Source organism: Notolabrus celidotus, chromosome 19 (assembly GCF_009762535.1).
Source record: "Notolabrus celidotus isolate fNotCel1 chromosome 19, fNotCel1.pri, whole genome shotgun sequence".
In the NCBI taxonomy this organism is placed as follows: domain Eukaryota; kingdom Metazoa; phylum Chordata; class Actinopteri; order Labriformes; family Labridae; genus Notolabrus; species Notolabrus celidotus.
Window position 1 is genome coordinate 19,512,833 of NC_048290.1, and position 25,987 is coordinate 19,538,819.

The 25,987-nt window shown below is 40.3% G+C and overlaps 1 protein-coding gene across 1 annotated transcript in view; it reads right to left on the minus strand.

Annotated features, from left to right (window-relative positions):
• LOC117831532 (leucine-rich repeat transmembrane neuronal protein 4) overlaps positions 1-21,153 on the minus strand; it is a 28,596-nt gene extending 7,443 nt beyond the window's left edge. The window contains 4 exon segments of the mRNA XM_034710261.1: positions 12,500-13,041; positions 13,044-13,544; positions 13,547-14,056; positions 21,111-21,153. Of these exon segments, the coding sequence (XP_034566152.1) occupies positions 12,500-13,041; positions 13,044-13,544; positions 13,547-14,056; positions 21,111-21,114 (1,557 nt within the window). The 5' untranslated portion in view covers positions 21,115-21,153.
• Between the last annotated feature and the right edge of the window lie 4,834 nt (positions 21,154-25,987).

Below are 25,987 nucleotides of genomic sequence, written 5' to 3' on the forward strand. Positions count from 1 at the left end.
ACACGCCCACACACTACTGACAAGAGGTGCAATCAGTTAAGTGGAAACACCTGGGGGGTTGTACCAAAGACTGGAGATGCAGAGATTTCCACAAGAGGTCTTGAGACGCTTCCTTGTTTTGGAGGTGAGACAAAAAAAACATTTTGCAGCACTAAAGGTAGATCCCTTTTCTTTTTTTTTTCATCTGTCTGTTTCCTCTTTCTTGTAAAATACAGACTAATTTAATAGAAAGACATGAGAGCTTTCTATTAAATTGAGACTTTTACAGGAGACATAAATGTCAGTGGAAAGTTCATGCACTTTGTTCTTGTGAGGAACAGAATAAATAACAGGAATCCTATGGAGACAAAGATCTGTGGTATTTCTGACTCTTAATACTCTGTCCACCCACAGAGAGCTGCAAAGACTAAGCCTCTCCCCTCTGTTTTTGTGGAGTGCAGCTCTTAATTACAGCAGTTGGTTAATTAGGACGGGCTATAGAATCGGATATCAACCCTTCCTAGAAGCAATGAAATGAGAGTTTAGTTCCTTGAAAGATGCAGTAAGTAAGTTTCTTGACACAAGGCCCCCTGAAACCTATTAAACAGAAATATAAAATTGATTTTGGAAGGCAGGAATATTTTCTTCTGACAGCAGCGTTATGCAAGGATGACAGGCTAATTATACCACACTCGTTGTCAATTCATTAAACGGCACATCATTTTCTGCTAACAGTGAACAAGTCTGCACAACTTGAGTAGAAGTACTTCATTCAATAGAGTGAGTGTTCTAAAGATTAAAAAGAAGTGATTAAAATGTCTATCATGAGGGTAGATTGGTCTCTCTTTACTTCTTCTGATAGCACTCCAGGCATGAACAGATGTACTTTGGGAGGTACTTAGAAGTGTATTCAGATGCAGACCCATGAAACACTTAACTTCATTTTCTCTCATACCAACTGGTTTACAGGTAACTGAATTTGTGACTTAAGGAAAAGGTGATTAGAACTTTTTCAAAACTTATAAAAAAAAAAAGGATTTTGTATGCTTGATAAAGTGAGGCTTTATTTCCATACGTAAAGATATTTCTAAAAAATAGATTTTTTTTCCTTTTTAATTAAATCCTGTCCACACCCTTTTGAATATTTCTTTGTCGACACAACACAGAAATGGTTGAAAATGTCTGCATAACATAAACACCACAGAAGAACATTCTGCGCATGTGTTACACGTCCTCGAGTTGTAAGCGTTGTTCTAAAAATTGTGTATTGAGTGACGAATGAAAAACTGTTGAGTGTAATATATTTATTTACCCTCCCACCAAGGTATACTGATACAGAACAGAAAGGTTTCCATTTAAACATACAAGAAAATCTGACCGTACTGAGCAAGCATAAATAAACCGGAGCCTGCCATCTTGATACACGTGCAACACGTATCAACAACAATTGCCATGTGCAGGTACATCAACGTTTCCCAAAACGTTCATTTTTGCTGTTCACACAAAATCAAATCTGTGTTTTCAAAACTCTTGTTTCTAATAATTTAAGTTTTCAGTGCCCTTAAACTCTTTAAGGGCATATGATTACTATACTTACAAATGTTCAAACAACCCAAGCCAAGGAGGGAAATGCCCCCTGTTTTGGAAAAACTTTGCACGTAATCTGAATCTCCATTATATAAATATTCTTTTACACTTGTACATTTAATCCTGTATTGCTTCAGTGGTGTGTGAATGCATTTGAATGGCAATACTGATGTGCACTTTCCATTGCAGCTTCTGCCATTAGTGTGTGATTGTGAAGTGAGCAGCTAAATATGACATGTAGTGGAAAAAAGTACTTTGAGTGGTCAGGAGTCAAGAGAAAGAGCTATGAGTACAGTCCATTTACCATTTTAAGTCTAAAGGCATTGACAACTTGTTTCACTTTTTTATTTGTTAATATTTGTGTTATATTTTCATCTTTTACTGCTCATATTTGACAGAAATGAGAATGGGGCTATGTATTTGGTGAATTCTGCACATTTCCTCTGACAGAGAGAGCTTTGTAATACAACCCACAGTAAATGTAGTTGTAGGATAAATGCTGGTTTGGGGACATTTTTGATTGCTGCCGCGATAAATAAATGCTGTGTCAAAAATGGGAATACAGCCGAACACTCCATCACTCCAGGGCGAGCACGCAGTGGCTCTAATGGGATGTTACCCTATCAGCAATAGTTCTGTGAGAGTTATCTTGGCTTCTTTTATTACAGCCGATTTATAAAATCTGAGATTTTTTTTGTGCGTTTTTCCATTTGTTTTCATGTCTATTCATGTCCACTTACAATATGTCTTCTTCAGTATCAGTTTTTCCACAAGGGGGGCTGAAAGAATGTGCTGTGTAGAGCAGCCATTGTTGTTGTTCTAGTTGGTACTGAAGCAAGTAAGAGGTAATATAAAGGGCAAGAGACCTGAGCAAAACAAATCATGTACACCTTTTGAAAAATTGCCTTGCAAGACGACAGAGCAGTAGGAAGAACATAATAATTGCTGTGCAAGTAGTAACAAAGTAAGTACATCAGCTTTGAATTGTAAAAGATTTGAAGATGAGTATTGCCAATCAGTGCGGCAGATAACAGAGGCAGTGCATCAGGAAGCTTAGCATTAATGATGCGCTTGGGTTGCATTGTGAAAACCAGGGGGAACAGAAAAGAGTCTTCCCTCTTTTCCAGGTAATGTAATTGCTATATTGGTGATCTAACACCCTCATTAAGCATGGATCAAACGGCGGTGCAGAAAGCAGCAGCATGGAGCCAGAGTGTGAAACAGACAGGATTAGGGGATGAGAGAGAGGTTCTCTCATGCGCAGTGCATGTTTGAAGTCTCCCACATGGCTAATTGTCGACTGAAGACACAAGCATCAAGAAGTTCAGCCTCCCCACTGAATTACAGATAGCTTACTTGCCCTTGGCTAGCCTCCCAATGCTTGTGTTGATGTTTTTCCCAGCAATTAACAAACCATGCCACCGTGACCTTGGACTGCAGGAAGAGGGAAGGGGAAGCAAAAGAGGGAAATTGCTGCATACTTTGAGAAACAGGTGCTTGTGCACAACGCCACAGGACAAATATACATTTCACCTTCACATTTTTCATATTTTCCAATCAAACAAGTATGTTTCAGAGTCAGGCCCTTATATTATGCTTTGCTATGGAGATTTTTAATGTCTTGTAAATGGTCTAAAGCACATGATTTAGGCAGATAGCACAAAGTGAAATAGGGCATGTCTGCCTACATTTTGCTAGTTAAAAGCTCACAATCAGAGTGTTAAATGAGGTGTAGGGGGCAAAGAGGTTGGAGCAGTTTGCTTGAGTATGTATAGGTGTGCTTTTCTTTTTAATTGAGCACAGGTGTGACATGAGTGTGAAAAAGATACAAGTTCTAAACGATAAAAGACTAAATACACAGCAGCTTTTGAATGCAGTAACAGAGAACACATGCAAGATAAGTAGATCGCTCTGCAGAACAAAATGATGAGGAAAAAATGAATAAAAAGCCAACATACAAAAAAGAGAGACAAGGAAAATGAAGGCTGAAAGAAAGGTAGAAGTTTTGTCTGATGTTCATGAAAAGGACAAGAGCTGAATACGATGAAGTCTTTCTCGGTGGACACAACAGCAGCAGCCACCAGACCCTCAGGAGGGGCTTGCCAGTAACAGGGCCAGGCCAGTTTAAAGTATGCACACATGGGGAGAGCCCCCCAGACCTGTAGGGGAGGGAGCTCTGTAATTCATGTAACATATCAGTGTGCTTTGGGCCTTGATCTTTGATCTTGCCCTTTTATACAGAGTCAAAGCTACAAAGAAAGCTCTGGCTGTTCTGGCTGACCACACTCAACCCTTAAATGCAGAGTTCAAGCTGCTGCCATCTGGCTGCAGACACACTCTGCCTTGGTGCAGTACAAACAGATTCAAGAACTAGTTTTTCCCTGGTACCACTGGTCTCATAGAAGGCGTCATGTGACAGTTTGTCCCCTTTGATGTGTCCGTTTCAGTGTTCATTGAGTGTATTTATGTGCTCACTGTGTGTATGTAACAAATGTCTCACGTGGATACAAAAGTTTACTTTGAACCTTGCACCTAAATGTGAATTTGATCCAATCAAGTCAGTCAAAGCCTGCCACTAAAAGAATACTCAATGTGTTTGAGTTGAGTTGTTTTTTGCCATTCCTGCTGAACATCTCAGTTCAAATGGCTACTGAGGTAAAAATATGAGGGCTGGGCAAAAACAAATAACATCAAAAATGTTCCAACAATAAAACTTGTTTTTAAGGCAATCTTGCCCAAATATTTTGTATTAATAGGTTTCAATTTGTAGAGAGCATCATGATTGTGAATAAAGATGGAGTTGGATGTCGTCTTCCCAGAGAAATTGGTAGTGTGAGCAATAACTTATTTAACATTTCAGTGTTAGTGCAGTATTACTAACAGTACATTTTCCCACCAACAAATAATCTATTTAAATGTAAACAACAGCAACATTAGGTCTCCAAAGAAACTTTAAATAACTCAATAATTACTTTATCCACTGAACAGGACACAGCTTTACAAGATCATTTTTTAAACCTGGTTTAAAAAGTGCATTTTGGAGAAGTTCTTGCTGTAAGATTTGTATGCTGTTTTTTTTTTTTGCTGATGAGTAAGCTTTTTTTTCTTTAGAGTAAGAATGATCATTTGTTCAGCAGCATCTGAATCCAACTTGACATTTGATGGAGGATTGGTATGGATTGAAAAGGGTCAGCAGCTAATCAGAAGAATGGTTGAGTAGGTGGAGTCCAGAGGGCGTCTAGCAGTCCTACTGGTGGAAATATGGAGGGACTTTCCAGGACAGGTTGGGGAAGATGGATGTGCTCTCTCAAAGTACATGATTGAAATCATAAGTCTGAAGACCCTGAGTTGACTCGCTTTTTGTGGATCAATTTTCAGCACTTTTTTATTTTTGTCTCAGCTGCATCACTGTACACAGAACAAAACAGGGGCAACAATATCCTAGGATGTCAACTTCTCTAAAAGTGATCCTTTGTTTTGCTTTTTTTATCACTGACAAGGTTTTCACAGGGAGGGAAATATATCTGCAGAGGTCCACCACATTCCTAAACACACAGAGCTGGTTATTAAAAGTAATGACACTGAATAAAGCTGTTATTTGTCTTAAATCTTTGATTGTCTGACACTTTCAGCAACAAGAGTGCTAACTTATCCTTAGTTTGCATCTCAGATAACACAAGATCCAGATATGTCCTGTATGAAACACATGGCATGACTTGTAAACACCAAGGAAGCAGTAGGATATAAATGGTTTAATATCCAGCTGTATGGTTGGTGTTTTCTGAAAACTCTGAGGATGTGCATCTCGCAGAGAAGTTGAGACTTATGAAAGATGTTTTATGAGTTTGGTGGGGTACAGAACTGCTAAATGATTCACACAAATCCCCGTTTTAAAGAGTCCAATCCAAAACAACTCAGAGGACTTGGTTCCAGGTTAAGCCCTTGTCAGATTATATGGAAGGCAGTTAATTAGGAAGTGTTACTGTGTGCAGAGCAGGCATAAAATATCAGCTAAATCTGTATCAAAAAATTCTAAGTTTTAAAAAAAGGACATACATCAATTGATTTAAGGAGCCAAGAGGTATATGCAATCTGTGACTCTAGTGGGTGCAATAACTGTGCAAAGCCACAAATATCACAGCTGGGTATTGCCTGGTAACCAGATGGGTTAGAGGAAAAAAGATGTCAAGTGATGTTCTGATTCATGATAAGGTGGCCGAGGCCAAAAGTGGCCCAGACTCAAGATCAGGTCAAGTCCACTGCCCACATTAGGAGTACAGCTAGAAAGGAAAAGATCAAAGTAAGATAGAAATGAAATGACAGAAATAGTCCTCTCAGGGATGGGAAGGTTGAGGTGACGTAAGAAAATGAGGATTGCTCCATGTTCAGGCAATCCACTAAAAAGGCTGCCAAACTCACATTCATGGAAGGTGGCCCTGGGGGCTGATAAAGGACAATCATGTGAAGAGGTCCAGGGTGAGTTATGGTGATGGCACAGAATTCGAATGAAAGAAATGGTAAGAGTGACACTGGAGGAATAAGCAATTCCCACTCAGGAGAGATGAACAGACCTGATCCGCTATAGCCTGAAGCCTGAAGAGGCAGCAGTGCTATAAGGTGGGGAGAGTGCAGCAGGTGCTGGTGGGAGCTGTCAGGTGATTTATGTCCACACGAGAGCAACAAAATGTAGAAACAAGATCGGAGCACATTCTGAGTTGAACTCGGACTTTCTGGACTGCTGACTGATAGTTCCTGTCTCCCCTCCACAACATTTTAAGACGGGACAGACGTGCTGATAAGGATGGAGAGTATGCATTTTCAAGGATATCTCAAGGAACAAAATGGAGGAGAGGGTGGAGATAAAAGGGAAGCTTGTAAAAACAAAACTGTGAAGGTGACATGAATCAACAGAGTGCCACTTAGATTTCCTTAGAAGTTGTAATAATTGTCATATGATATGGCATCAACATATTGCTATAGCTGTACAATTAGTGCTGTTAATAACCTCAGATCAAAATACAACAGGGCTCAAAATGAACTGTTTTACTTTGTAGCACTGTGCTCCCAACTTCAACAAGTTAGGAGCACCACAAAAAATGTAGGAGCAACCACTGGGAATTAAGAATCACCACAACTACAGTGCGCTACACAATACAACAGTGTTACCTGCAACTTCTGTCCCACAGGCTTTACAGTGAATGCAGTGCATTGTGCCGTTTTCATACCAGAGCCATTCAAAGTCTTTCAGCCACTCTCTCCAAAAACTGTGAGCCATCTTTGACGCTGGTTTATCCACAATCACTGTCATTCAGTCTGGAAACACCTCAGCGTTCTCTTCATCTTCTCTCTTCAGCTCTTATGATTTAACGCTAGCTAACTTCCTGTCATGTGACAATGAAGTGCAGGGATATGGAGTGATTGAACGCTTGTATCAACCAATCTAAAATCAGCATTGAACGTTAAAAATGTCAAGCTGTCATTTGATTGGATATGTAAGCACTGGATTGAACGGAAAGACGATTGATTAGTAATGCCTGCAATGAAGCCATTGTCGTTGTGGACTGTTATAGCACTGTGCCTCTTAACAGGCATTAGCAATTAACCACCAGTCACTGTATTGGCTAACATTGTGAAGAGTAATGAAAAAAAAGTTGCGCCAAAACAATTCTTTGCACTTGTACAAATGCGCTTAAACATATTTCAAGGTTGCATGGATTACATTTTGGGGTTGGTAGCAATTTCATGCCCTTTAAGATATCAACATAACAGACCAATTAGTCGGTTGATTAAAGAAAGACAGCGAAAACCTTATTTTTTTTAAAAATAGCCTATAGAAGCTAACCTCAAGGGATCCCACTTAGAGCCTGTACAGTAAATTTCTATCTGCTTTTGCACTTCTAAGATATTCCCCTTCCAATATTGTTTAGGGAGTCAATATAATTTACAACGGTCGTCAACAATCTATGTAAAATTGCTAGACTCGTTACTGACATGAAAAATATACGTTTGTCCAACAATCACACAGTAATACATCACTTAGAATTAAGAAAGGAGGACTTTTAAGCCTCTAGTATTATGCTTAATTTGTTTTGTTGATGATACTCTCATAACCTTAGTTTCAGTTATTCAGGCAGAACACCTTGCCTCCTGTCTGTCTGCTAATTCTCTTTAAGCAAGCTGTTCAAGTACTTGCTTGTTGATGTATCATACTTCTTTTTTTTCCCAGAACCCTTTTATTTCCACTGCGTTGTTCCACTCGTCTGGCTCTGTAATGTTGATTTGGCCCTTGCCCCTCTTAGCATGGGTTAATTCCTCTTTGATTTGGCTTGCAGGATAAAAGAGTCTGCTAAATTGCCAAGTTCAATCAAGTCAAGATAAAAGGCTAATGATAGATGCAATGATTTCAATGGTAAACAGCAGGCCTGTTTCAAGCTCAAAGTGATGGAGAGGGTGTGTTATTTTGTGTGTGGTCTCTAGAAGTGGAAGTAGATAGAGCATATTCTAAAACACTCCCCTTACAGGGCCTTCTTTGGCCTCCATGGATTAGGCAGTAGACTGAACATAGTCTCATGTCACTGACATTCAGTAAAAGTGAGCGTGTTGAATGACAATCAGCCTTTTATCCCTTGTAATGTGACATACTGGAAGGCAACCAATGCCTTTTTGTCTGCATTCACCTAGCTGACAGAGTCCCCTCTCCCTAGCACTGTTAATTCCTCCTTATCCCCCAGACAGTTTTTGTTTGCAAATTATTCATTACTGCTGATCTTTACAATTCTCCAACAAACATTGCTGGCATTTGTAATTTTAAATATGGACTTCTGGATTAGATAAAATAAACTAAGTAATAAAAACTTTTTTTTTTTTTTCAGTGAATCGTAAATGAATACACAATCCAGGGTCCCACAATGAAGGCTGACTGTCATCAAAGTAAGTAATTACTTTAAAAACTAATATTGGAAAAAAAAGTGATATTGAACTTTCAGATATCCTGTAAATAAAACAAGCCTGTTAAAAAAGAAAGAAAGAAAGAAAATCAAAGCTGAATAGATAATCAAAGACATTTTCGTTTATTTATTTGTACATTGGAAAGTGTTTGAAGCATCAAAACCCATGTTTGATATAGATCTCCATTGGTATCATTGCACCCCTTTCACAACGATATAATTCCCGTGGGTAGCTGTCTCCTGCTGTGTGCTTTGCAAATTAACTAGCTAATTATTCAAATTATAAGGGGCAGCCACAAGAACATGAACACCTGTAAAAGCTTATTATACCACCATAAACAAATACTACTTCTTAAAGAAGCTCATCTCAATCAAATACAACCTCCAAAAAGTTGAAATGCTGTCTATTATATATATTTTTTTTAAATGATAAAAACAGATTATTTAAATCCTTTAATCTAATTTAACTGAAAATAATGCAGACAAAATATCAAAGGTTGAAATTTAAAAATTCCGTGACCTTGCTAATAATTGTATGCTTGTTCTAAATTTGATTCCAGCAACGGTTCCAAAAAATTGTGATAGGTTTTTTTCAATGGCGTTTTTGCCATTGTGTTGCATCACCTCTTCTTCAGACAACTCTATGTTAATGTTTGGGAACTGAGGAGACCTGTTTCTGGAGTTTTGAGAGTAAAATGTTATCCCATTCTTGCCTGAGATAGGATTCCGGCTGTTGTCTTCATTCATGATGTGCAGAATGTTTTCAATGGGTGACCAGTTGCCAACTGGTCACCCATTGAAAACATGAACACAAATGAATGAATTGAGAAGGGGGATGGACAGGGGGTTCTCTCTCACAGTAGTGACAGGGACACAGAGTGCATCAGTGGTGGTCTCCACCGGTCTTGATATAAAATAAGGAGTCCGCCTAGCTCAAGACCAAGACAAGACAGAGTAAATAAGCTTTCAATTACGAGAAGAGACCGAGAACTAAAATAAGTGGTCTCGAGACCAACATCGGTCTCAAGTACTACAACACCACCAGTTAGGACTGCAGGTAGGCCAGTGTGGCCCCCAGGACTCTTCTGCTATGAAGCAGTGCTGTTGTAATACGTGTAGAAAATGGTTTGGCATTGTCTTCCCTAAAAAAGGCATTATCTGGATGGCAGCATACAAAACCTGCTTTTTGTTTAGCATTCATGGTGGGTTCCCAGATCTTTAAGCATGCCTTGAACGCCTATTCATATCACAGATCCTGGCTTTTGAACTGTGCTCTGTTAACAAGCACAGTGGTCCCTCTACTTTTTGGAGTGGTGGATGGAGAGGGTAACCAAAATAAATAAATAGATATAAAAATACCTTTTGATTAATCAAAAAGGACAGTTTTTCAGTTTGCCTCAGTCGTATTTAATTGGGCCCAAAGACGTTCATTTGTGGATGAAAGAACAAATTGTGTGACATTGAGCAATGCAGTGATTTCCACCACAGAGTCATCTATTTTTTTTTAGTGCAGTGCCGCCTGAGGGCCCAAAGATCATGCCAGTCCCTTTTGAGATTTTTCAAGTTTCTGAATCTTTTAATGACATAGTGTACTGTAGATGATGAAATCCCTGAATGAACTGAGGAACATTATTCTGAAATTGCTGATCTAGTTGCTCACTCAATCACTCACGGTGTAGTGAACATTTTCCCATCTTTACTTCAGCCTGTCTGGGATGCCCTTTTTATTCCCTGTCATGTTACTAACCTGTTGCAAAGTATAAAGTAATGAAGTTACTTCGCAACTTTTTGGAGCATCAAACATGTTTTGAAATGTTTTGTTTTCCTGGTGCACACTTTTCTGAAATCTGTTGCTGGCATCAAACTCAAAACAAGCAAATATTTTTCAATTTCCACATCTGATATTTTGCATTTGCATTACTTTAAATGTTTTAAATCAAATAGGGGGGTCAATTATTCACCATCAAAATCTGTTTATATCAATATTTTCCACAGCGTTACAACTTTTCTGAGATTGGGGTTGTATTTGTTTTGTTTTTTTTAACTGCAATGCAAAGTCAATCCATTACCACAGTATATTTCAGAAAATACAATTTTACTGGATGTTACAGTATGTTTCTTATTATGTCTTCCCTCTGTGCATTTCTGGCTTGAGACCATACTGTGCTCATGTACTGCTGGGATGAAATTGCACATTTTGATGGCTTGGAGACAGCATGGCATGTTGTTCTGAAGGCACATAACACATAATAAAATGAGGTCCTTCAATAGCCACATTGTTCAATTTGATAAAATTGATGGCAATGCATAGAATGAAAACAGAAAATGACAATTAAAAGCTTAAGCTTCCTCATTTTTCCCTCTTCAGCCGTCCAGCATCACATTAAATGGAATTTTACATAGAAAAATTTCCTTACCAAACGTAACGTGGTGCTGAGGGCTGAAAATAAAAGAGCTTATGCCGAGGTGCTCATGGCAAAGAACAACAAAATGGCAGCTGTGAAATGTGCTTGTGCTTCTTTACAATCAAACCAGTGCGAGCAACCTGTGAGCATTACATCAGGTGACCTGCCCTCCGGAAAGCCAGACGGTCAGAAACAGAAATGGAAAACAATGTGAAGGATCTAGCCCTCCTACTCTTCCTCCTTCTCCTGTTTAAACCTCTGCATTTACAGTCATTCCTCCTGAGAGAGCCTGCCAGAAATTCATGCCATAGAGATGCTGTGAATATCTAGGAACCAGACACAGTATGAGTGGGCTGATAATGTGAAAAATATATAGAGAGCTTATCTAAAATGTGTCTTGTGCTTTTTTGAATACAGTTTCTGAGGTTAGGGTACCTGATCAGGCAGGTGGGTTACAGCAGGGCCGGCACATCAGTGTTTAAGCTTTGCTCAGCTGTAGCTGAGGAAACTTGCAAAATATCAGCACTCACCGGCTGCAGCAATGTGGGAATAAGACTTTTTTCTCTTGCTTTCAACTGTTACACTCTTGTGTACATGGCATGCGGTACCATTCCTGGTTAAACCTTTCAATTCAACTGATGTTTTGAAGAAATTCACTTGCCTGTGTATGAAGCATTTCAAAGGATTCCCACTCCTTTCGGGACTATCAAAATACTACTTCTTTCTGGGTGAGAGTGTGTGCAGAAAATGTGTGTTTTTACTACCCCTGTGCAAGTTAAAATGTGCATGGCTACTGAATGTATCGTCTCAGTTTGTGTGTGACCAATCAATTAAGCCAGTGAGTAAACAAGTGACAAATTTCAGCAAGTCAGTGTGCAAAGAAGGGTAGGGAAAAAAAGAAAAGAAATGCTGTTGGGGGACCATAAGCATTTGGTATTTTCCAACAAATACCTCGAGTCACAGCTATATAAAATAAAGTGTGAAGTCATCAGCTGAGAGGAAGCTCTATTCACTGACAAGAGCCCCTATTAGCATTCACATCCAGTGTCCAAAAGTGAGCCTTTCCATCATTCAGCTATTCTCCCCACACAATACTGCTCATCAAAAAGTGAAAAGCAGCAGCGCAAACACACAAAGCATAAATCCTGTGTTATGCAAGCCAGAAATTAAAAAAAAAGCATAAGGGTACCTGAGCAAATAAATGTCTCATCATAAACAGCACAGATTAAGCTCGGGATTATGTAGAATAGGAAATGTAATCAGACTCATTTATCAGTATTTCTGTACAATTCTGTGCAAAACAAACATTTGCATCTCAGCAGAGATTAGGGTTTAAGCGTATATACAAACACCCATCTGAAAACATGAGAAATCTTGTTATACATAAATTGAAGCTGAAACCTCGTCTCCTTGATTCAATAGTAATCCATGGGTACACAGTATTTACCAAACCTGCTGTGTAAGGCTAAGTAATCAAGTAGCAGTCTTATCATCTATCAGAGCAGTGTAAATAATTACCTCTGGTCCTCTTGCTGTGGACAGAGTTTTGTATAGGAGAAGTGGCGGTGGTGTGGGTCATACCTCGCATTCTCGGGAGCCGGAGATTGTATAGGTGCAGGGTCCGGTTCCATTGACAAGCACATCCATGGCCTCGGAATTGGTGGGCTTGTAGTCCACATAGTACTCCTGCAGCGGAGAGCTCAGGGTGCGCTCCGTCTCTCTAGCTTTCTTGCGGCGTTTGCGAGCTGCTGCCGAATGCTCCTGTAGCTGCTTGACACTGCTAGGGTATCGCTTCCAAGACACGTAGATCACCAACAGGATCATTGCAACGGATAGAAAAAGGGCAACACTTCCAGCTACGATCTTATGGAAGGACACAGGCTCCAAGTCTTGCTCTGGGGGTAGTGCCACTGGTGGGGTAACAGCTGATGTGGGGCCTCTGATGGATCCCTCTCCTCTTTTTCCAGACCCAGTTGGTAAAGCCAGAATAGCTGGAATACGTTCAGTTTGCACAGGGACAATGGAAGGGGTTGGGGGAATACTCACAGGGAGTGTTGTCACTAGATTTGATTGACATACACCAAAAGCTTCAACAGCATCCAAAACTTTCTCCCCCTGGGCTTTCTTGGGGAGGCACAGATCATGGTGGTTTCCTTTGCCCCTCTGAAGTTTCTCAGCCAGCCCACCAGAGGACAGATAGCAGGGCCACAGTCCCATACGTTCCCAGCTAAGCTAATTGTAGTCAAGGAGATCCAAGCATCAACCACCTCTTGGGACACATTGGTCAGCTTGTTAGAGTCAAGATTGAGGGTCTGCAGGTTGGGTAAGCATTGATAAACTACAGCATCCACCTCTGTCAGATCGTTCCCAGACAGATCCAGTTTCTGGATAGAGGCCCAGGTCCAAGTTAGACCCTGGCTCATTGAACGGATGCGATTCCACTGCAGGTAAAGTGCCCGCAGATTGTACAGACGAGGGAAGTGAGAGAAATTAATCTTTGAGAACTGGTTATGCTCCAAATGCAGCTCAGTGAGCTTGACTAGGCCTGAAAATGCATTCCGAGTGATACTGCGCAAGCGGTTGTAACCCAGATCCAGGAACTCAAGATTCCTACAATCTTGGAACAACGCATTGGGACAATTTTCAGAGAGTTTGAGCGTATGTGAAGGCTGAGAAGCTTCCGTAGGCCCTGGAACTGCCCAGGCTGCAAAGCCTGCAGTTTGTTGTATGACAGGTCCAGATTACGCAAATTAGGGACAGGGTGGAATGTGGTGTTGTGGAGCGAGGTGATTTTGTTGGAGCTCAGAATCAACTCTTTGAGCCTGCGGACGCCCTGGAAGGCCATTCCATCCACAGAGGCAATGTAGTTGTGGTCCAAGTAGAGCCAGATAAGGTGGTTGAGACCAACGAACTGGCCTGCTCGTAGACTGGCAAGGCTGTTGTACCGCAGAGACAAGCCTTCACAACCTCCTGAGAGATTCTTGGGGACATCGCGAAAGGCGCTGGACTCACAGTAGACAATTTTTCCATCACAGCGACAGCTCTTAGGGCATGGGCGTTCACTCAATGATGGATTTGCCGCCAGCCACACCTGCATCAGAAGTTGGACCACTAGCCAGCGACGCCGCAGAGCAGAGCCTGTTGAGAAAGGAAGCAGGAGAGGAAAGGTGAGAGGAGTTAGGAAGAAACTTTAAATATAAGCTTTTGTTTTGTGCAGTGTTCTTTCAGGAATTGAGCAGCATTTACAACTACAGAAACAGCACTCGGAAGTGGTTTCTGTTCTTATTCAGGGTGATACCAGCAATTCTGTTCAGACATTTATCTATCAAGTCTTATGAGGTCATACAGATAAGGAGAATATCCTTGAAAGTAAATCATTTAATCTGGGGGTATTCCAAACAACAGCAATATCTGCATTGGAACACCCACTGTCCCTCTACTGATAAGTTTAGTAGCCTAGCATATGGGTCCTCCTGTCCCCTAAAGCCCGAGATATATAGGACAAATGTGTGGCGAGAGCCAGCACATCACTGGGGTTATCAAGTGTGAACCTCCCAACACTGATGTTTCGTTTAGTTAGGCCCACAACACCTCAGAGAGGCTTAACAGTTAGCTCTGGCATCCCAGAGCAACCCCCCCTCTATGCCACCATCCATTATGTTCACTAGCAGAACATTTTAATTTAATAACCCAGCCCATACAGTGTTGCAGTAAGAGTTACAAGATTTTAGTAGTTCACATGGCAAAATTTTAGAAACTGAGGTCCAGTTTTACTTAGCTTCCAAAAAGGATGCAAGTTTGGAAAAGTTCTTGAAAATAGCCTGTGACTGTGAGTTCCGTGAATCACTACCCCAGATGGCTCAGGAAGCATGTGAGCTAGAGAAAGAGGTAAAAAGAGACAGGATTCTGAAAATGTATGAGTTGGTTTTTTTCATCAATTTTAATATTTGCAGAACAGACGGCATGTATTTGTCAGCTTTTGTGACACCAGTTTGTTCCAAGTAAAAGTGGCAATAATATAATCAGAGAACACTGTGTCTTGCTCAGAACTTGAAGGTTAAATTTATGACTTGCTGCTCTACGTGAACATATCACAGCAATTGTTGAAGTCTAATAAAAAACTGTCTTGAAGTTAAAAACTAGTTTGACTGACATAATTGAAATAAATGACTATGTTCTGGTTCCAGCTCTACCCCTCATCATTTATTTATTTATTTATTTATTTATTTATTTATTTATTTATTTATTTATTTATTTATTTATTGCCAACTAAAACATTACATTAGTAAATAATTATGCTACGTTAAGTCTGTAGCAACGAAACTATGTCACCAATAAGTGGTGTTTTTAAGAACTTACACACATGCTACAACACACATAGATATATATTTAGTTGTAAGGCAATGTTTACAGACTCATTATCTCAAATCACATGGTCTTAGCTCTTTGGATTGATATAATTTGTGCTGCATGTTTACAATGAATACACAGTGACAACTACTACAGAGGCAAAGCAACTTCCAATATGCTCAGTCATATTTCTCTCTGTGTTTGTACTTAGTCACCCTATAAGCCTTCATTACACCAATGGTGGAGTTAGATAAGTCATGAAAGGCAGTCTGTACAGCGCAAATTAGCATTCAAGGGGTAATGGTTGTGTATACAGTGCCCAAGGCATTTCACTTTAGACTTCAGCCATTTCTTTTTTTTTTTGCCAAATCCAATCAGTAGAAGGTTCAACATGAACCATTGCCAAAAAGAAAGAAGAAGGCGAAACCCCCTATGGAATTACGTAACTTATCCCCTCTACGGAGATCATCCTCCCACATGACAAATCTGGCATGTTGTGTCTCTGGAGAATGGTTGCATATATGTGATGCACATATCTTATAATTTTGCTGTAGACACTTCCTTTCAGTACTATTTTAAATCGAAGAAAAGTGGTTGGTAGCTTCCTATATCACCCCTTGTTCTGCGGTGAGACAGAGTTGTTTCCATTAAAATCGTTCCCCTTTGCAGAGCCACTAATGATCTGTCATTAAGATACATTGATTTCCCCTTGAGGAGGTGGTATGGGGGATTCACTACTTATGTGTGTTTCTCAAGGCGATATAATTAAGAATGGGCTTTATTGCCATTATCACAGAGAGATAAGGGGAATATGTCAGGATGTAAGTTGTCCATGCTTTAATTAGCTTAGAAAACGTATGATGTGTTGGCAGGAAGCAGGCTCACTAAAAATGAATGTGTTGTATGTTATGTTGATGTGTTACACTAATGATGAACTTCTGCTAAAACACAGTATCTCAGGGCTCTTACCATTCCTGTACTGGAGTTGAGCCAATAAGGATGATTTTAATTTTCTAGTATTTTCTATAATCCTTGCAGGATGTATCAGAAATATTTTTCCTGACATAGAGTTACTGAGAGGCATCATACAACATATGCTATCTAACATAGCCATTTCACTCTTTGCCAAGCATCTGCTGATCCCATATGGGTATTGTATGTGTGTGTCTGTGTTTCTATGAATGTGAATGAGAGAGATACACTTGCTGTTTGTTTTCAGAGGAATCTTTCATCATTCCTTACAGATGGAAGGAACCAAAGAACTGTACAGATAATTTGCGCTGGCTATTGATTACAACAGCAGATACATCAATCATGTTTCCTCATCTTGGATCCAACGATTGTCATACTTTTCACATAGCATATTGCAGAGAGAATGCTGGGGGATCACAAGATGTTGTATTTGTGAATGCTGCAAATTTGCCAACAACCCTGCGCCATGAAAGACTTACAAATAAGAGAGGCACCAGATGAATACTGATACATACAAAGCTTGTGGGCAGTGTTCCATGTGTGTTTAAAGTAGTTTGCAAACACAATGCTTCAGACTCACATAAAGGGTGTGTGGGCTGTTCTGCATCAACACATGTTTTCTAAATTTTGCCTTTGACTCGTTTCCCAGGAGAATGTTGTATCAGCCCTCAATTGCTTTTATTTCCCATGTGCATAATAGGCCTGCTTTATTAGAAGTGACTTCGCCATCTCTTTCAGATTGAGCCTGCCTCACAAGACACCTCTCTCCCCTTACTGACACTGTATGCGGTTTAATGAGCGCTCCGTGTGCTAATGCCTCGGTAAGCCATCTCCTTCCTCAGTTCTCCTCTAATCTTATTCACAAAGGAGCACAAGTCGCCCTCTGAGGTGTCACTCATGGGGTTTGTGTCGCTATTACTCCTTACCTGATGTACCTCTCACCATTACTGTTCTTACATCGTATCTACTTATACGAACAATTTCTTCGTTTTATCCTCTATCCAACGGAAAATATGCTAGTTATGCATGTCCTTGAACCCTGCAGCCATCAGGATGTTTTTATAATGAGAAGTCTAGTTTTATGCAGGTGGTCAAAACCATCTCCTCAGCCTCTTCACTTCCCTTCATGGATTCCATTTTTTCTCCCAAAGGTCTTTTGTTCTTTCTTGTTTGCCTTCAGCTCCAACTTCTAGGATGAACATTTCCTTATATTCTTTTTTCAGCTTTGCATGGTATTATATATATGTAGGTATGCTGTCATTTTTCTTTGTCCCACTCTGCACTTTTCTGTCTAAATTTAAGATGGATGGATGAAACAAGGCTAAAGTTTGTCTACAGGAATGTTAGTAACGCTTAGTTATATAGCAGACAGCCCTGCTGTCCTCAGCAAGGGGAGATCGCTATTTCTGCCTCTCAACTCTAACACATAGAGAGTAAGTGCACTTTACTGCTGACCTAAAATAAAACCAAATGTAGCTTAATAACTTGGCAAATGGACTCGCTAACTGGTGCACTTTGAGTGCACACAAGTGGCTCATTGCTATTTGCTGCCTGTCATTGACAAAACTGCTAGCAGCCACAGCCTTGACTGCACATAGAGGCTGGACAGCAGCCGAACACACAGGGAAGGACGTCCCCAGACCGGCCTCAGCCATCCTATTAGTCTCCAATTATCTTTGAGATGATAGCAAGGCCTGCCAAGTTAGACCCATTTAAACAGTGGTCCGAAAACATTGTGTCCTGATGTGCCCATCTTGTATTTGTAGTTCTGATTAGGTGGAATAAGAGGATATGTGCACACAGATACATACTGTACATACACATATTGACTGTTTTGTTTTGGCTCCATCTAATCCCTCATTTCCCTTGGTGGACAGAGCGTAAGCGAATATCCAATCAGGATTCATCCTTGTCTGTAGTTCAGTGAAGTGAGTCTCTGCATGGCATAGAGTTAATTACAGTGCATTTAAATACTTACAATATGTTTATAAATCTGCTAAAGGTGTGAAAAATAAAGTGTTAAAGATGCAACTGAATTGAGTTCAGGTTCATGAAGGTATACAAGAGAGAGAAGAGTAACCAATAGGCTGCTCCTATTTAGTCTATCATTTTAGAAGTCTTGCTCCAGGTGTAAGTGTCAAAACAAAATAGATTGTGACCTCAAATATCACTGTAGAGACTGAGGAGGTTGAGCTTTGTTTCTTCTAACATAACACTCTATACGACCTCGAACATCAAGCAAAACATAAGCGTACTGACAAGAGAGAGGGGGGTGGTGTCTCTGACTGTTATATCTTGAGAGGAACTATTGATATGTTGGCCACTCCACTTTTCTTAGGATTAGGGTTACAATCAATTATAGGCCAGCCTTATCAGTTCATTATTAGTAATGCTAAGCCTAAATTAGGAGATCAGAAATGCATGCTATTACGGAGTGTCCTTGATATTACTGCATGCACAGTAGCACTTTGCCATCCACAACTGTGTAAATCAGCTGTTTTGGGGGCTATCCTTTTTTACACATCAGACTGAAATACAATACGGCTCACTTGTAGTCTTAAAGGTACAGGTTTTTTTTTTCCATTCTGGAATTTGTAGTATTTGACATTTTTAAAGTGACAAAAATTAGATTATCTTAGTGCACAAAGTGACATATGCAAACCTCTCCAGGCTAATGTCTACGTGTAGCTCAATGACCCAAACTCCTAATCCTAACAGAAGAAGCAGCTTTAACATATAGAAAGGATTCAAAGTGATCTCCCCATTATATATTCTTTCTTTCTGAATAAGCTAATGTAAATAATGAATGCCTCAAAGGACTTGTTCATCTACCCACCCCATCCCTTCAATTTCTTCACCTGACATTTCAGAAATGCTGCTTATCACATAGGACCAGCAAAAGGTCATCTGTTACCTATACTGAGCTGGTGTAAACTTGTAGATGAGCTGCTATTCCTAGCTTTACTCACTGATTACAGTTTTTAAGAAGTCACTATATATTTGGAGCATTTTCACTGTGCAGACTGGTGACCATGCTTATTTTAAGACCAAAAAGTTTCAGATGTAGAAAAGGCATGAGAAATGTCATCAGTGTCTCTAAATTTGTCTTACATTTCTGCAAAGGTATTTCTGGCTGTGGCTTTTTACTACCCCTATCCTAGTGTTCTCATCCTGCAAAGCAGATCTCTAATGATATGGTCCATGAAACATAAGTGCATTGCATGCTGCTAATGAAGAGCATCACAGTCAGCCACACTGGTGGATAACTGAGACTACAGCACCATGTAATCATCAAATAATTGTGGCAACAGCATGCAGCTATATGGTTGATGAAAGTTGCAATTTTTGGGCTGGCTGGTGCACCTGGACACCGACTGCATGCAATCACGTGTGTGCACCTGGGTGTGTGTGTGTGTGTGTGTGTGTGTGTGTGTGTGTGTGTGTGTGTAGGTGTGTGTGTGTGTGTGTGTGTGTGTGTGTGTGTGTGTGTGTGTGTGTGTGAGTCTCAGATAAAAAGCTGCACCTCAAGTATGCAGGCTTCTCTGCCATGCTCTGAAATTAAATTAGGAAGCAGGCCCATAAAGCAGGCTTCTTTGATTAACCATACATGGTGGCTTTGCAGTGCACATAAATTGCATCTGAGCTCCTGCAGCCTGTACTGTATGGCTTTGTGTGCTGTTGTAGCTTATATTGATGTGGTGCAGTAACCCACTGTGGGTCGATATATCATGCGGCCTCACAATTAATGGCACAGCACCACCAGTGAACTTGGCCATCTGTATACCTGTTAAGATTGGCTGGGTAGATTAGGCTACCTAAGAAAATAATATGAGATGGAAGGGAATGCAAAAAGATGGAGGACAACTGGGTTTTTTTGGAAAGCAAAATAAAACCCAACAGTTAAATACCAAGAGAATGACTGAGTGAAGGCAGGGAGGGGGGGATATGTAGTGGGTTGGGATAAGTGTGGAACTGCGCAAGCTTAAGGGAAACACGAGGAAAACTGGTTAATTATCATCACTGGGAATAAGATGAGAACACACGCACACACACAGGTACAAAAAAAAAACATCACGCAACACTGAAGGAGAGAGATATTGACAACACTCTCAAACACACGCTGGGTATTGATAGATTGACGCACAGTTTCAATGCTCGATTTGGAGAGTCCCTCTTAAAAGCAGGTGCAGAATAAGACGGCTTTCTTGAATGAGAATCAGTCTGCTGAGCAAAACCTGCACGACTGAAGCTCTCAACCCGCAAGAGTTTTGGGGAGGCGATTGCACTGAGCTGTAACTGGACAATGAGCTTCGTGCGTACAGATTAAGCACAATCAATGGTTATGCAGGGCCATGATTTATAAAGTTGACTGGCTTCCAACATCCACCGTGATTAGCATTTCAGTCCATGTCAATGAGCCAGCCAGTCTAACTAGAGAAGAGGAAAATGATAGTTCACACTAATGAATATCGGATTCTTTGCTTTGCTCGGGATTGTAAATCACATATTTACGCGGAAAAACGACGTGAAATACAAAATAAGTATCCTCAGCGTCTAATAAGTATTGCTGTCAGGAAATGGAGGAGAAAAAAAAACACGTTGCAGCTCTGCGTCTAACAGGCTACAGCACAAGCTTCAGCCACATTCCTCAAGATTCCCGAGCCACTTAACAAAAGACACTAAAACCCTGATTAAATGTTACCACAGTGAATTTGAAAGGGCGACCATTTTTGATGCAAACGTCTAATTCAAACTAAGCCCTGCTCGGAGGAGACAATGTATTTGATGGTGTATTATTCCAGGGGAGGAGAAGTGGAGTATATTTTGAAACAACCGTAATCAAAAAGATGGTAACATAAACAGAACTTACCCATATCCGCTTATCTGTCAGCTCCAGCCTACAGGTTTTAATGGCTTCTAGTGCGCGACATCCGAGTCCGCATGACGCGCGTTCCACAGACAGGTACCGTCCTAATCCACTAGCCCGGTCTCTCCGCGCAGCCGCCGACTCCAAAGCGCACCTGCCTTTTACTCTCCCGGACCTGGATGTGCTATCCGGTTTAGTTCTGCATCTATAACCATACAGTTGAGCCGGGGTGAATGTCATTTACTTCCAACTCCAGATTTAAAGGGGAAAAATCCGGCTTCAGAACTCCCTTTCCATGTCCTCGCTCCACAGGAATCGCTCTCCTTTTCTTCAAGTTACAGCCAAAAGAGTACTGCAGTAAGCGCAGACAATAACGAAGCCACGTTCAAGTAATTCATGTCAGTCTCACATGCTCGTGGAGATTCCGCGAAAATCCTGTCGCAAAAAACTTCACAAATGCGTTTGGGTGTTGCAGAAAACGCAGGGAAAAGGACGTTATTTTCCTAAGGAGTCACGCAGCCTTAAGGTTCCTCTCTTAAGTAAAACCCGGCTTCCCTTTTCTCAAGGATGCTCAGTGTGATCCGCGCATGGCGCACACAGGAAAAGTAACGGTCGGTTATCCACAAGTCCCCTTGAAATGCTGTCAACGAGTCTCACACAATCGAGAAAACATCCAAATAAGCACCTTTTGGTCCAAATGTTCCTTTGATTCTCGTTGTTGCTCGGCTGGAAATGCAGCATGACGCTGTTGTTAATCACGTCTGCTTGTCAAGGCAACTTTGTCAGGCAGAATCGGAATGCCCTCTTCTGGTGAGACTGCGACCCCATGAGCTTGTCCAAAGGGTGCATCGTGAGTTGAATGTTACGATGCTACGATTAAAAGCACTGTTGTCACGGCAGAAAAAGCAGATTAATGTGGTCATCAAAGGGACACGAAAGCAAATATTACAAGCGAGCCTTTTGTCCACATGAAACCATGTTTCTTTTGATGAAATGTGATACAGATCTAAAATGAGGTCTCTTTTTAAAATTATGTATGCAGTTTTACCATAAATGGTATCAGGGAAGAAAACAACCTTGCCTGTCTGCTTTTCTATCTGAGAAGATAATTTTTAGTATTAAACATTCCTGTCTATGATAAGTGGTGATATTTAAAACGATCGAGGTTATTCGAGGTCAAGATAAAGTTTTTGGCTCTCTGTTGAAGCCGAGTTAAAGGGCAAGGTTTTGGCTTTGTTGTCATGATTATAGCTATGTTAGAGGGCAGTGGAATCTCTGCATGGTTAGGGTCTTCCCGAGAAGCCTCTGCTCGCACACACAAACCTGTGTGTGTGGGTGTATGTGAGAATGAGCTCCGTTGTAAATGCAGTTAGAAGCCACATACTGTGGACCAATACAAGCAGCTGCAGGACGCTGTCCATGGTGCTGAAATGATGCATTTGAGTGACTGAATACCAGCGGGTTGCTTCGTTGAAATGCCCAGGGAGTGCTTTCTACTTTCCGTGTGAACACGTTGTGAGAAACGGCGGGACCAGAAGTCATAAAGAGTATTATACTTAACATTACGCTCTAACCCTATTGGAAATGCAATGGTACTTAATCGACAGCGGCCTCCCTCTGCGTCATCCCAGCTGCGTTTTAAAGCTTGTGTGTATTTAAGGAGGAAATAGGCAGCTGAATATTTAATGGGCGTTTCATCTGCACTGGGTTACTAATATATGTTGCTTCTTCCTTTCATGTTCATAGATTGCTGGGGCTAAAGTTGCATAATAAATCTATTAGTATTTTCTAGAATCAAGGAATTATTTAATGTTTCTCAAATAACTGGTTCAAGTTGGAACCTAAATACACCATATTATTTAAATGTTGCTAACTAAACTGATGATTAAATGTGATATATGGTTTTACAGTCGCACTTGATCCTTTACTGTTTTTATATAAAGACATGAAAGTATACTGAAAGATATATTATGGATGCAGGGTTAGATATTTCATTATATCACTTGTACTAGTATGCCAGTTCATGATCTGTGTACTTCTCCAACCATCGGTCCTTGGTTTTATTTAACACAAAATTAATTGGAGCCCTCTTTAAGCTAAATGGAACATCATTCTTGATAGCATATTTCACTGTGATAGGTGGCATTATTTCAATGAAAGCTTTCCTATAAGCCTTTGAACTGACTAGTCCCTGCAGAAGCATCTGCTTCTGCAAGAATACTAAGCAGAAGAGTAAATCAGTTTTGGTTCAAGCATCTGTCAAAGGAATGTTTATGACGGCTGCACCTTTGACTAATCTATCACCTCTTTTGACACTAATCCTGTCCTGATTAATGAGCGGTTTGTCATAACATCAACCCACAGAGCATAAAGTGTACGTTTCCTTTTTTTGCATGACAGCAACCTACAGTGTTGGTTACCTTCAGTTCACCTCTTAGAATGGAGCCAGACAGACTGCAATTCTCCATATACCATCTTAGACTGTGGCTCTGTATCCGTTCCCATGCAATTTGGTTGATGACTTTACTTCTGGATTTGGTTCAACAAGCAGAGGCCATTCTGCTGACGGCGCTGAAACAATTAATACCCTGTGAAGTTATGGAGATACAGACAGTGCCAGCCCACAGCCTACAGCAGTGATTTCTCTACTTAAGAAATATAACTGTCAAGCTTACCCTCACCTTTTTACTCCTCCAATGAATTGCCTTCGCTTGTTGGTTTTAGTGTCTGTCCAGATGGTAGTATTCCCCATTTTTAAGAGAAAACATTTTTGAAAAAGATAGAAAAAGGAGGTCTTGACTGGAAAAAAACAAAACTGTTGTGCTGTGCTCTCACATCAAACGGTGTTCCTTTGTTTTGGCAATAGAGAGGCAACTGTTCACCGTCATAAGTAATTGTATCCTCCTGGAACCAAATGTAGTTTTAGAGGTAGTGTTTACCAGAACATTGGCTGGCTGAAACTCTGCTCGTTGCCCAGCAACATTCACATTTTGAACAATCTTTCAGGTCGCAGATGTTGAGGCCTTCAGTGATTTCAATAGCACCTTTTTTGTGAGCTCCCTCAGAACCTATGAATAGACACAAATGGAACAGACATCCTGAAGACGATTTTAAGGATGAGAAATTGAGTGTTAGACTTATTCCATTCTAATAATTTAAACTTGGCATCACATACAGTATATTGTTCCCTGGACATGTAGTGTGGTATGGAGACTGTGTCTAACACAGAGCAAAGGGGAAGACACATAATCCAGCAATTGTTACAGCATTCAGTGTTCACACGTGAATATGTGTATACTCTTGTGAAAATTAATCATGAAAAAGCTTACATAATACTGTAAATCCAATAAAAGTCTGAATGCATGACTCAGGAACTGAAAATAGAGGTATTTGCCATTGCATGGAAGCAGTGCATAAGCTAATAAGTAAAACTGCTAGGAGTCAAATAGAAATACTTGCACGGACCAGTCTACACTGTCTTTACTATAACTGACAAAGCTCCATATTAAAACTTTAAAATCTACTCTTCTGAGGTTTTTGGAGAAGCAATAGAAATACAACCTGGAAAAACCAGTGCAAAATATAGGAGATAGATCTACGGATCAATGTACAGACTGTGGACTGCTCGATGACTGATCTGGAAGAGTCTACACTGGTGCATGTCCTCTGTCTAAGTGATGCTGACAAGAGATGGTATTTTAAGAATTCCTCAAATACAAGAGACAGCTCTGTTCTGTCCTTCCCATGTTCACATTAGACTGGGACTTGTTCTCTCCTGTGTTCTTTTCTTTTTCCATTTCCTCTGATCTTAAGCCTGGCAGAATCATCGTAACCTGCCTTAAGGCAATTTTCAACCTGACACTGAGTTTCTCAGGTTCACCTATGAATGCGAATCATTGGGCAAGTATCCAGGGACAGCTTAAACAGCCAATTCTGTGCCATGTGAAAACAAAACATCTCCTGGTTCCCTTTTTTTCCCCTGTATTTTTCTGTTAACGGTAAAAAGTTGTTTTCAGTAAAAGAGGATGTTGTGGTGCCAAGGTTGCCACAGCAGATGCAGTAGTTGAAAATCTCTATTTTGCAGGTTGCTTCCATTAACCTTCACCCCCCGCTGGGCTTCAATCTGGAGGGCTGTGTTCCACACACTGCAGCTCAGGTTGAGGCTGGGGTGTCTGGTCTTGGATGTACATGATAACAGACATATGTAAAGCGCCTGAGGCATGTTAAACAAACAGGACTCTTTGTATCAATTGGAGAGGGGAGGAGTAGCATTCACATTTGATATGAGAGAACACCGGTGATGTTTTATTTTTTTAACAAAGTGACCACATATCCCAGGTTTTATACTCTGGCAAACCATTGTGCCAGTTTAAATGTCGCATTTTTTAAACATAAACTAAGATTCTCTGTCAATTTGTGCCTTGTAATACTTCTACCAAAGCAAAAGCTAAAATATAGATGAAAGATAAAAACCTTAAAGGTTTCTATGGTCTTGGTTTTTGTTTTTTTTTAGGTTCAATTTTGGGGCTTTTATGCCTTTATTCGATAGGACAGCTGCAGACGGACAGGAGATGTGGGGAGCAGAGATTGGGGAAGAAATGCAGCAAATGGTTGTGGCTGAGAGTCGAACCAGTGACCTCTGCAACGAGGACTGTAGCCTCTGTATGTGGGGCGCTTAGACCGCTAGGCCACCAGCGCATAGCAGTGGCCTTTTAATCTTTTAATGAAATATTTGTATTGTACTCTATTAAATTATATTTACTATTACTATTACTATTACTATTATTATTATTATTATTATTATTATTATTATTATTATTATTATTATTATTATTAATAATATTATTATTATTATTATTATTATTATTATTATTATTATC